At 43.0% G+C, this 12,848-nt stretch overlaps 2 protein-coding genes across 7 annotated transcripts in view; one reads left to right on the forward strand and one right to left on the reverse strand.

The window, feature by feature from the left end:
- The window catches only part of ZFYVE21 (zinc finger FYVE-type containing 21), a 33,317-nt gene extending 30,824 nt beyond the window's left edge, over nt 1-2,493 (reverse strand). For both annotated transcript variants that reach the window (XM_020971136.2, XM_020971135.2), the window contains exon 1: nt 2,251-2,493. In XM_020971136.2, the coding sequence (XP_020826795.1) occupies nt 2,251-2,409 (159 nt within the window). In that variant the 5' untranslated portion in view covers nt 2,410-2,493. The remainder of the gene's footprint in view (nt 1-2,250) is intronic.
- Nucleotides 1,607-12,848, forward strand: part of XRCC3 (X-ray repair cross complementing 3) — a 69,640-nt gene continuing 58,398 nt past the window's right edge. For 3 of the 5 annotated variants that reach the window (XM_020971130.2, XM_020971134.2, XM_020971133.2), the window contains exon 1: nt 2,461-2,903. The gene's annotated coding sequence lies outside the window, so the exon portion shown is untranslated. Of the gene's footprint in view, nt 2,019-2,460; nt 2,904-5,876; nt 5,956-12,848 lie in introns of those variants that run through there. The other 2 variants (XM_020971131.2, XM_020971132.2) reach the window with 2 other exon arrangements.

Here is a 12,848-nt window from a genome sequence, read left to right on the forward strand (position 1 = left end):
AACCTTTGGTTTCCTTTGTAATCCTATGTCTTTTTTTTTTTATACATTTAAAAACATTATTCTGAGAAGGGATCCACAGGCTTCACAGACTGCCAAAGAGGTCCGTGGCACAAAAAGCATTAAGAACTCCTACTCTACAGTATCTCTGGGTGATCTCATCTGTCACCATGGCTTCAGTGATCACTTTTATGCAGCCAACTCTCAGATCTAAATATCCAGCCATAACCTCTCTCATGAGCTCCACTCCCACATCAACCTGTTAGACATCGCCCCATAAGACAAATATCTGTTAAGCACTTAGCATGGTGCCTGGCACATAGTAGCCACTTAACGTTTGTTCCCTCCCTCCATTTCCATCCAGGTGTCCTATAGGCAAAATGTGTCTAAAACAGATGTCACCTTCCAATCTAAATCCGTTCTGCCTCCCCCCACCCAAACTTCTGTTGATGGCACATCCTTTGTCACCTACATTAGTTACCTTCAGGTCATTATTTACTCTTTCTTTCCCCTCATTTCCTATATACAATCTGTTGCTAAGTCTTGTTGATTTTACCATCACAGCATCTCTCATACCTGTCCCCTTCCTTCTACTCACATACTACTTTAGGCTTTTATCGCCTCTCATCTGGACTACTGCAAAGCCCTCCTAACTGGTCTCCTTGCCTCAAGTTTCTCCCCTTTCCAATCTATTCTCCACACATCTGCTGACCGAATTTTAAATGAAGCCCAGGTCTAACCATGTCACTCCTCTATTCTTTAAATTGCAGTAGCTCCCTAATACCTCTAGGATTAAATACAAAATGGACCTGGCATTTAAAGCCTTTTATAATTTGGCTCCTACCTATCTTTCCAAACTTGATTTTATTACCCTTCATGAACTTGTTCCAGCCAAACTGGCTTACTTACTACACACACAGACACACACACACACACACACACACCACACACACACACACACACACACGTGAACTGTGCATTCCCTTTGTTTTGGTGCTTCTTTATTTCCTCTGCATCTTTGAATCTTTAACCTCCTTCAAGGTTTCGTTCAGGTGCCACCTCCTAAAGGAAGGTCCTCTTAGTTTCCCCAGTATTGGGTGCTGTTCTTTCTCCTTTTATATTTACTGACCTTTTTACCTGGAGGTAGAATGTAAACTCCTTGAGGGTAGTGGCAGTTCTCTGCCTCCCCCTCCCCAATTTTTGTCTTTTTTTAATCCATAGCGCTTTGACCACACACGAGGCATTTAATAAAAGTTTGCCGAATTGAACTAAACTGAAGGAAGGCACAAAAGCATGCTAATATTACGGCAGATGATGCAAAGCTGGAAAGTTAACCCAACGGATGACAGTCAGTATCCAAACAGATCTTGAGAGGCTAAGATAGGTCAAATCTAATGAGACTCAATACAGGGGAAAAAATGGGAGGTTCTACACTTAAGTTCCAAAAAACTGTCTTTCCAAGTACAAGATGGGGGAGGTCGGGGTAGAAAACAGCTCACGTGACGTGGCAGCCAAAAAAGCTACCTCAATCTTCTGCTGCATTTGGAGAAGCACTGTGTCCAGAAAAAAAAGGAAATGACAATTTCCGATGTACTGTGCCCTGGCCAAACCTCCTCTGGAGGGCTGTTTTCGGTTTTTGGGTGGCATAGTTTAAGATGGACATCCTGGCTAACTGGAGAGAATCCAGAGGAAGTGCGTCCAGGAAAGTAAGGAGATTATGTTACTCAGGGAGTGAATAAAGATACTTAACTCTGGTGAAAAGAAGACTTAGGAAACCCAACTGCGGTCTTCCTCGAAGATACCCCTCCCCTTAAATACTGAAGCGGAATCAGCCTTAACCGAAGTTAGCCAAAGGACAGAACAAAGCACGAAAGGTGGAAGACCTCCTAAATACAACAATCAGAGCTATTCCGAAGGAGGAGGGGCTGTCAGAAGAGTAGTGAGCTCCCCAGCACCAGAGGTCTCCAGACAGAGCCTCCAGGAGCATCACTCCCAAGCTAATGGAGGAAATTCTGGCCCAGGTACAGCTCAGACTGTCGTTCGAGGGGCCGTCCGAGCCTCCAGCCCGTGGAAAGGGGCGGGACGGGCAGGAGTGAGCCCAGAGCACGAAAGGAGGGAGGCTGGGGGACCCCGACGGAGACCCCGAGGGTACGGTGCGGGGGTGGGAGTGGGAGCGAGCAGAGGCGGAGGCGTGGGGGAGGGGAGCAGCTGGCGGAAGGGGACGAGACGCATCGAATCCCTCCGCCCCCTTACCTCCTTGTCCGGGACCCACTGCGGTTCGTCGAGGCCAAAGGGGCTGCTGAAGGCCTGGTGCTCGGGGACCATGCGCAGCCCGCTGGGCGAGCGCACCAGCTTCTTGCCATCGCCGCGTAGGGCCGCCCCGCCAGCGGCGGCCACAGACGAGGAGGACATGGCTCCTCGGTCCGGCCCAGGGCTGCCCCAGCGGACAGTTTCCCAACCTTAGCCACCGTGTCCCAACCCCCCCTCCCCGCGGAGAACAGCCCAGCTGCCCTATCGACACGCCCGCCGATCCCCGCCGCCCAATCGCCGCCACAGCTCCGCCCTCGTCCGTCTTCTCTGAACCAATCCAGAGCTAGAGCACCACCCAGCCTCTGCACATGCGCAAGGAGGGCGGGGCGGGGCGGGGAGGTGCCATTTCCCTAAAGGCTTTCAAGAGAACGAAGAATGAGCCAATTAGCAAGCGGCGCCACGAAGGCAGCGGCGCCGGTGATTGGAGGAGGCGGAGTCGCAGCCCGTCATTGGACGGGGCCGCCGCGCGGAGGACGAACCGCGCCAAGAGAACTGAGCTGAGCTGAGGCGAGCTGAGGAAGACGGGGGTGCGCACCGCGGATGGCATCCCGGTCCGGGCGCCCACTCCTGGATCTGGGATGCACCCGGAAGGCGAGGTGGGTCCCAGAAGGTTCCAGCTTCGGGACCGCTTGGAGCTTGGGGCGGGGGCGGGGTATCTCGGCTCGTCGCGGGCCTTCGAGGCGGGCCCTGGAGCTGACCCGTGGCCGGAGGGATTCCTGGAAGGGCAGCCCGGGGGGGGAGCAGAAGGTGGGGGCTCCCTAAGAACCGAGGGAGCGCCCTGCGGGACCCTACCCCGGACTAAACCGCAGAAGAATAACTCACGTTTATGTAACACTTTGCAAAGTGTTTCTTGTCTTAGATAGTGTAAACATTCGTATTTTTACAGGTAAGAAAACCGAGGCCCAGAGGGCGGGTGACTTATCCTAGAAACAATCAGGGAGTTCTTCCTGGAGCCCCCTGACCAGGAAGTGAGTGTTGTGATCGGACCCGTTCTTTAAACACACCAGTTTGGCTCTTGTGCGGATGCCGGATTGGGGACGGATCCGGAGGTAGAGGTGCTGGGTGTTGAGTGGCATCCACGTGAGTGGCGGGGGGGCAAAGGCGAGCCGTTCTGGAGGCAAAGCTGGTGAGACCTGTCAATTGATCGGGTATGGGGCTTCAATGAGAGTGAAGAGTCACAAAGATGACTTGAGAGAATTAAAAGATGATGGTGTCCTTGGTAAAAATTAGTAAATCAGAGAGAGGAGTGAGGTCGGGGGTTAGGGAAGATAATCATATGTTTTGTCGATGTTGAGTTTGAGACGCCTATGGGGAATCCAGATGGAGATGTCCGCTTAATTTTTGCCTTTGTATCTTCTGTAGCTAACGCAGTGCCTGACTCGTAATAAGCATTTGGTTTTATTTTTATTTTTAGGCAGTTGGGGTTAAGTGACTTGCCCAGGGTCACACAGCTAGTAAGTGTCAAGTGTTTCGTCTGGAGATGTGGGGCTAGAGTTGTGGAGAGAAGTGAGGGCCGCGATTGTAGATTTGGGAGTCTTTTGCACTGAGATGATAATTGAACCTGTGGGAGGAGCTTGTGAGGTTACCTAGGCAATTTGGAGAGAGTAGAGAGCTCAGGACAGAGCCCTGAGGTATATGCATTCTTAAGTGGTAAAACGCAGATAATGATCCTGCAAAGGAAACAAAAAGTGATCTGACTGGTAGGGCATAACTGACCTGGGAGATAAAGCTCTTCATAGCCTGGCCTCCTCTTGTCTTTCTGTTCTCCCTTCAATGTTTTCTTCAAGGCAAGCGTACTTGCAATTCCTCCTATATGACTTTCTACCTCCTGGCTCTTCCACTTGTCACTGACTGCCCTTCCCTACCTGAAATGCTGTGCCTCCTTACTTCTGCTTCTTGAATTCATGGGTTTCCTTCAGTGAACCTTAAACCTCAGCTCAAGTGCTGTCTTTTGTAAGAGGTCTTTTCTGGTCTCATTAGCTATTAGTGCTCTCCCATCCAAGGGGACTTTGTTTCTGTTTCTGTTAGTTAATCTATATATGTATGCATGTCTCTTCTTCCACCACCGCCCAAAGATGCAAACAGCTGTTTAATTTTTGTCTTTGTGTCTTCTGTAGCTAATGCAGTGCCTGACCCATAATAGGCATTTTTTTAGGCAGTTGGAGTTAAGTGACTTGCCCAGGGTCACACAGCTAGTAGGTGTCAAATATTTGGTCTGAGGCTGGATTTGAACTCAGGTCCTCCTGACTTCAGGGCCAGTGCTCTATCCACTGCCCCACCTGGCTGCCCCTGTATAATAGGCATTTATTAAAAATTTTTTTGAGTGTTGTGAATAACCAGTCAGAGGTTATGGCTGGATATTTAGATCTGGGTGTCAACAGCATAAAAATGTTGATTGAACCCATGGTAATTGATAAGAGATACTGTAAAGAAGGGATTCTTAATGCTTTCTGTGTCATGGTTCACTTTGGCATTCTGATGGTGCCTGCAAACCTTTTAAAGACTAATGTTTTTAAGTTAACAAAATAAAAAGCAGGATTACAAAGGAAACCAATGTAAGAGCTCCTGCTATAGAGAGAAAAGAAGAGAGGTTTTAGAATGGTGTAGAGGACATTCATTCTGTTGGGGGCAAACAACACGTACACGTAATACAAGTGTATATAAGACATAAAAAGTAGATATTCAAGGAGCTGTCCGACTCTAAACTCAGTGGTGTATAATTGATAGCTCTTTATTAGACTATAAACTCCCTGAAAGCACCAACTGGTAAGAACCGATTTAATCCTATAAACCCTCTGTGCTAGGATCAGACTTTATCTTCCCAGCATCCTGCACTATAGGTATTGTAATGTTAAATGGCTTCTTAGCACTTTAAAACTGGGAGGAACCTTGGTGATCATGAAGTATTGTCATTTCATAGATGAAGAAACTGAAGGCTAAGGAGGCCACTCAATGAGTTAGCGTCAGAGCCAGGACCAAAGCCTAGGTCTTCTAACTCCTAGTCCAGTATTCTTTCCATTGTGAAATGATGCCTACAGGGACGAGTCCTAGCCTTCTTTCCGTCTGTTATCATTACCCTGACTTATCCTGAGGCCTCATATCAGCAGTTCTCTGCCTGATCTTTCCCCATGACAACTGTCTAATTCCCCTTATGTCCCTCCTCAGGATGTCAGCACAAACAAGATAGGGAGTAAACACTAAATTCAAAGGAAAGCCCGGGCAAAATGCTATGGATAAAAGGAAAAGGAGGAAGAATCAGCAGTCTTTTTGTGGATATGTTCAGCACCTTTGTTCAGTTGTCCATTGTATAGCTCCACTAAAATCTTCCAATGCCATATCATGGCATGGAGGGAACCCTGGGTTTTCAAAGTCCATCCTAGTGTACAGCCATCTCTGGAAGCCACCACCAACCTGGGGAAAATTTGAGAATAAACTGTCTTAGGATCTGCCTAGCAGAGTGCATGAGGTCTTTATTATAAGAAAATTAGTCACCAGTTGATCATTTTTTTTAAAGCAACAATTCATGAAACAAATTACTATTCATAGAAGATTTTTATTTTCTTTGGTAGGGAGAGTACTTACATCATTGAAGTTATGACTCTTGAAGTATTGAAGATATGTGTGTCATAGCCTCCTACCAAATTGTAGGTAAGCTCCATGAAGTCAAGGACTGGATATTATTCAAGCATTTAACAAAATTTTTTTTTCATTTAAATTTGATACATTTTGTTTTTACGTTACAAGCATTTACAGATTATTCCCACTCCATGAAGTCTTTTGTAACAAAGTAAAACAAAATTAACAAAATTTTATAACAAAATTAATTACTTACAGCATTTTACATCTATAACACCTTCTACCACATCTGTTTTTTAAATAAACAGAAATCTATTTTCTCTCCCTCCCATGTCCCAACCTAGAAAGAAAAACAGATTTCGAGTAATAAATACACATTAGCAATATTTTGTAAAATGTGAACTTTTTTTTAAGGCAATTGGGGTTAATTGACTTGCCCAGGGTCACACAACTACTAAGTGTCAAGTGTTTGGTCTGAGGCTGGATTTGAACTCAGGTCCTCCTGACTTCAGGGCCAGTGCTCTATCCGCTGTGCCACCTAGCTGCCCCTGTATAATAGGCATTTATTAAAATTTTTTTTGAGTGTTGTGAATAACCAGTCAGAGGTTATGGCTGGATATTTAGATCTGGGTGTCAACAGCATAAAAATGTTGATTGAACCCTTGGTAATAGCTGCCCCTAAAATGTAAACATTTTGTATTGACACAACACAAGCAAATACATAAATAGTTCCTCAAGAACAAAGTAAGCATTCGCAGAACTTGTTGGTTTCTATGTTTTAGTGTCCTGATTGCTAATAAAAAGGACAGGTATGTTCTTTAACTTTGATGGTATGGTAACAGCTTGTACTTGGCCAATACTGTTGTCTTTTATTGTTGTCTTTATTTAAATTGCAGTAGTAATTTTTGCATGTGGTTGCTTTATGGCACTCTTTTCTTTCTATATGACTGTTTGCTAAGCCGCTGTTAGTTATTTGATATTATTTTGATTTTCCTCTGTTATGAAAAATAGTACTGCTATGAATATTTTTGCACATATGGGTCTTTTTTGCTGTCAGCAGCCTTGGAGGTATAAACCCAAGAGTGGAGTCTTAGGACCAATGGTATGAACAATTCAGTAATTTTTATTGAATAATTGCAAATTATTTTCTGAAAATATTGGACTACTTCTCTGCCAGCATTGAATTAGTTTGCAGATCTTTGCACAGATCCTCCAACATCGAATTTACTGTTTTGTCATTTTAGGGAGGAACCAAGGCCCACCTCTCACAGTGCATAGCTGTGTGATCTTGGAAAAGTGACTTTACCTCTCAGTGCTCTGTTTTCTAAGGCACTAAGTTACAGAGATGCTGTAGATCAGTATTGGCTAAGGAAATTCCTCACCTGGTGCTCCATGCATCAATGAAGGCACAGGTCTAGCTCTCAGCCCTATTGATCTTCTTTGTTAATTGGATTATGTGAGGTTTCCTCAGAGCTGTTTTCAATTATATTTTTCTGATTATTAGTAAATTTGAACAGTTTTGAAGATGGTTGACAGTTTGAATTTCTTCTTTTGAAAACTGTTCATATCCTTTGTGTTTTGGTGAATAGCTCATAATTTTACATGTATAAAACACTTTGCAACCTTAAAGCCTTAAATGCTAGTTTGTTTGTTTTTTTATGATTACAGATTTATGTCAGTTCCCTAGATTTATGGATGCCAGAATACCTCATTATTAAAGATAATAGTTTAAGTTTGGTCTTTTCTCTCCCTCACATCCTATTATGTTACATCCTACCTTTCCAGTCTTCTTACACTTTACTCTCCTCCACACACTCTGTGATCCAGATGCACTGGCCACCTTGCTCTTCCTCATTCCATTTCCAGACTGAGTATTTTCACATTCTTCTATTCCTGGAATGCTCTCCTTCCTCATCTCTGCCTCCTGGCTTCCTTCAAGTCTCTGCTAAAGTCCTACAAGTCCTGCAAGAAGAATTTCCAAGTCCTCCTTAATCTTGATGCCTTCCCACTGAGACCACTCCCATTTCATCCGGTACATGTCTTATTTGTACATCCTAGTTTATGTGTTGCACCCCCATTAGACTGTGGGCTCTTTGGGAGCAGGAACTGTTTTCTGCCTTTCTGTCCACCTGTGCTTAGCACAGTGCCTGGCATATAGCGGACACTTAATAAATATTAGTTGACTAATTTTTTTTAAAAAAAATCATCAGTAGATATATGCAGTTTACCTGCCCTTCTTCCCTCTGTGTTTCTTGATTTTATTTTTACTAGTAGAATTTTTTTTTGTGTCCTTTGCTCAACTAATGTAAGAGTGTGGTGTGGATGTGCGTGATCTGTTCCTACTCCCCTTTTCCACATCCCTCTCTCCTCTTTGTTGAATGACCATTTTGATTTCAGTATATATTAAGTCATTTCATCTGCCTATCCTTGCTTTCCTTTCTCTAGCCTTCTGTCTGGTCAGTTTTCATGAGGTGGAACTGTTAAGGGACAACAGAATTGTCCCATCCTTCCAGGATGTAAACGGTGATTCAGCACTTAATTTTTCTTGCTAAGTCTAATCAAGAAGCATTTATTTTGCACCTGCTTTGCGGCAGGCCCTGTATTAAGTCTTGGAAATATAAAGAAAGGAAAAAAACTATCCCTGCCCTTTAGGAACTCTCAGTCTAATGAGGGAGAACACATACAAACGACTATGTTCAAACAAGATATATACAGGATCAGTTGGAGATAATCACAGTAAGGCACTCGAATTAAGAAGGGGCCTAGAACGATTTCATACATAAGGCAAGATTTTAGCAGAGACCTGAAGAAAGCTAGAGAAGCTAGAAATGAAGAAGGTTAAGAATTCCAGATTATGTGGGGTAGCCCTTTGACAATACATTAAGTAAGGAGATCGTCTTTTTTGAGGAATAGTAGCAAGGAGGCCAGTGTCACTGGATCATAGAGTATATGGAGGGGAGTAGGCTATAAGAAAACTAGAAAGGTAGAGAAGGGTCAGGTTGTGAAGAGCTTTAAAAGCCAAAAATTGGATCTTCTGTTTAATCCTGAAGGTAATAAGAAGCCACTGGAGTTTATTGAATTAGGGGAGAGGGCAGAAGGAAGGGTTGATATCATCAGACCTGCTCTTTAGGAAGATCACTTTGCAAGTGATCTTCAGAGACTGAAGGCTGAGAGACAAACCAGAACTTATTTCAGTAGGCTAGGCATGAGGTATAGGCCTGCACCAGAGTGGCAGTGACAGAGGAGAGAAGGAGGCATATAGGAGAAATGTTAAGAGGGTAAAATTGACAGAACTTGGCAACAGATTGGGTGTGGAAGGTGAGAGATAAGTTGAAGATGATGACTAGCCTGGGTACCTGAAAGGATGGATGATCGTGTCTTCCACAGTCATTTCCCCAAAACGACGATGAGTCTTAATTTTGGACTTGTTGAGTTTAAGAAGTCCATAGGACACCCCGCTTGAGAGGTCTAATAGGCAGTCGGAGATGTGAGACTGGTGGTCAGGAGAGGTTGGGGCTGGATAAGTAGATCTGAGAATCATCTCTTTGGAGGTGATATTTGAACCCATGGGAGTTGATAAGATCACCAAGTGAAATAGTATTGAGGGAGAAGAGAAGAGGGCCCAGGAAAGAACCTAGTTCTTTCTAACCCATGGTTAGTGGGTCTGACCTAGATGAAGATGCATCAAAGGAGACTGAGGAGTAGTCAGAGAGAATAATTTCCCAAAAATCTAGAGAGAAAGGAATATTCCAGGAGAAGAGGGTGAAGAAAAATGTCTTAGGTTGCAGAGGAGTCATGAAGGATGAGAATTGAGAAAACACCATGAGTTTTGTTAATTAGGAGATTATTGGTGATGAGTGAAACAATGTGAACAATGTGAGATCTCTCAGAGGGATTGAGTGAAACAATTTTCAGACTGTTGCAAACTCGAGGTTGGTTACACTAACCTGAATAGGCCTGAGTTTCAGGTTCCTAGAAATCACATGATCTGTATTGGCACATCAGCATTAGGTAATGGCTAGTTGCTAAATAAGAGCAAAATAGCTAGGATTGGTGGCATTATATATATATTGTTTCTTGTTTCTCGGGTAGATTTTCGCGTTTTAGATTGTAAGGCTGAAATTCCTGTCCAATGGGAATTCAAAGCCAGTGGTGGGTGGGAATTTTCACGTTAGAACTATATGACCTTTGTTCTGGCTTTTGGGCTTTGCCTCACTTCATTAGGACTGCCTAATGGAGTAGACGCCCACTTCTCATGAGAAGGTAATAAACTTTCACTTTATACCTAGAGAAATCTCTGAGTATCATTTTGGGGAGGGTCGTATGCCCATACCACACAATAACTTTGGAGAGAGCAATTCCAATCGATTTATGACTGCCAGATTGCAGAGTTAAGAAAAGAATCAGAGTCAATAAACATTAAGTGCCTAGTATGTGCCAGGCACTGTGCTAGGTGCTAGGGATACAAAGAAAGTCATAAGACAGTCCCTGCCCTCAAGGAGCTCCTAGTCTAATGGGAGAAGACAACACATAAAAAGAAGATGAAAAGCTGGATGAGGGAAGAGGGGCAGAAGTTACCTGGCAGAGTAGAATGATGAAGTCATGGATCTGGAATGGGAAATGAACTGAGGAGATGTGAGTTTCCAGATTGATTTCATCTTACAGAATGATGAGTTTCTGGAGATGATGAAGTCCAGGAAAGTAGTAGCCAGGTGGGAATGAAGAGAATTCCCTGGGTATCATCCGTCAGTGGTGGAGTATCTGAGAGGAGAGCTCTAATGTCCTTCCTTCACCCTCTGCAGTCAGGTGGTGGAGAAAGAGAGGAAAGGAAGTAGAGCCACGGAGTATAAATGGTCTTCATAAGGAGTTTGTCACAAAATGGAGAGATATAGGGCAATAGCTAGCAAGGATGGCTGAATTAAGTGAGAGTTTTTTCATAGTGGTGGAGACGTGGGCAATTTTGTAGACAGTAGAGAAGCAGCTAGTAAACAGGAAAAAATTGAAGATTAATGAGAAAGGAAGCGTTGGAAGAGACAATTTGCTACAGAAGGAGTGTGTGTGTGTGTGTGTGTGTGTGTGTAAAGGTGTCATAACTTTTCACAGGCATGAAAGAGGAGATAATGTGGGAAGACCCCTGATTAATGTAAGAAGAGGATGGGGAATAAAAAGGGAGCTCTCAGCAAATGGCCTCAATTTTTTCAGTGAAATATGAAGCAAAATTTTCATGCCCTATGGATTCCTTTTTAACCTCTATTCAGTTTTTTTTTTCACTTATTTTGTGTTTCAGAGAGTCCTCTGACTTTCTCAGGAGAAATGAAAGCAAGCCATTAATTTTATTTAAAAGTCCACCTTTCTTCACATAATATATTCTTTGCCAAATTAATTCTTCTTAGGTATGTGCTACCATCCCCTTCCTCCCCCCCGCTTTTTGGGAGGTATATTACTCTAACTTTTCTTTAGTTGTCTAATTATTGATGAATAGACCTGGCTATTTCAAATTGGCAGTATTTTTATTTGTTGTATCCTCTAGATAATTTGCTAGTCTTATTCACCCCCAAAATTTTAGAGCCTAAGCATCCATATTCTGGGTGAGTTAAACTTAGGAATTTTGTTGCACTATGCTTTTCCCAGGAATTCCAATACTTCTGGGCAATTTTCTTGTATATCTACCTGAAATATAATATTCAGAATTTTAGTTTTATAATTTTTTTGGGAAGGCCAGTAATTCTCAAATTCTCTCACTCTGGGGCAGCTAGGTGGTGCAGTGGATAGAGCACTTGCCCTGAAGTCAGGAGGACCTGAGTTCAAATCCGGACTCAGACCAAAAATTTGATACTTACTAGCCGTGTGACCCTGGGCAAGTCACTTAACCACAATTGCCTAAAACAAAAACAAAAAACAGATTCTCTCACTCTATTTTCAAGCTCAGTTTCTTTGGTTTGTAGAAATCTCAAGCATTCTTTCCAATTGTTGTTTTTCCATTATTCTAATTTATATTTGCATTTTTGTTCTATCAGCCATTTTTTTTATCATAGTGCACTCTGCTTCATTAAGATTTTCCATCTTCTCTACTGTCAGTGCATATTAAATGCTATATTATTATAACTCATCTATATAGTCTTATGGTTTACAAAACATTTCATATGCATTATCTCATTTTAATGCTCACTATTGCCTCTTAATGTATATAGCCTTAGCAAAATTATTATCATTGTAGAAATGAGGAAACTGAGGCCCACAGAAATGAAGCAGTTTACCAGTTAACAGGAAGTAGTGGAGCCAGGATTCAAACCCATATGGTCTGTTTCAAATCCAGTGGTCTTTCTGCTATATCTGATATGATAGACTCATAGTCCAATACTAGGCCTATTCTCAAAGTTCTTCCAGGTTGGCAGGACCAGCCAGAGCTTTTGGGTCACTGCATAACCTTTGAAAAATTAAGATCCTCATTATACCATGATGAACCATAGGAGAATTTTAGTGCCTGCTCAAGAATTTAATGAAACAGCCAAGTAGTATGATACATGTCCTTTGGCCTTCAGCAAACTTACAAGATAATAACTTCTAATGGCTTCCTATTGCCTTCAAGATAAAAGTCCAATTTATTGCTTCCTAATAGGAGCTCTTCATGCCAGTCAGGAAAGTTTCCTGAACATCACATGTACATTGCCCCATTCTAAGACAACTTCCATGCAGTTCTTACCTGAAATGCCCTTCCTTCTCCCCTCTTTGTATCTAGATCCTACTTATTCTTCAAGACCCAACTCAAGTCCCACCATCCACAAAACCTTTTCTGACCTTTGAAGAATTGTAATAGGGAAGAAAGAGTCATCTTATTCTATCTGCTTAGCTCTGCAGAACCACTAGCAACTGAGTGGAGCCTACTGCTTCAGGAGGTAGAAGAGTTCCTCATTCCCGGGAGTCTTCAAGCTGAATTTGGAAGGGCATTGTTCAGGAATATTTTA

This window comes from Phascolarctos cinereus, unplaced genomic scaffold (assembly GCF_003287225.1).
Source record: "Phascolarctos cinereus isolate Bilbo 61053 unplaced genomic scaffold, phaCin_HiC Scaffold_2;HRSCAF=192, whole genome shotgun sequence".
In the NCBI taxonomy this organism is placed as follows: Eukaryota; Metazoa; Chordata; class Mammalia; order Diprotodontia; family Phascolarctidae; genus Phascolarctos; species Phascolarctos cinereus.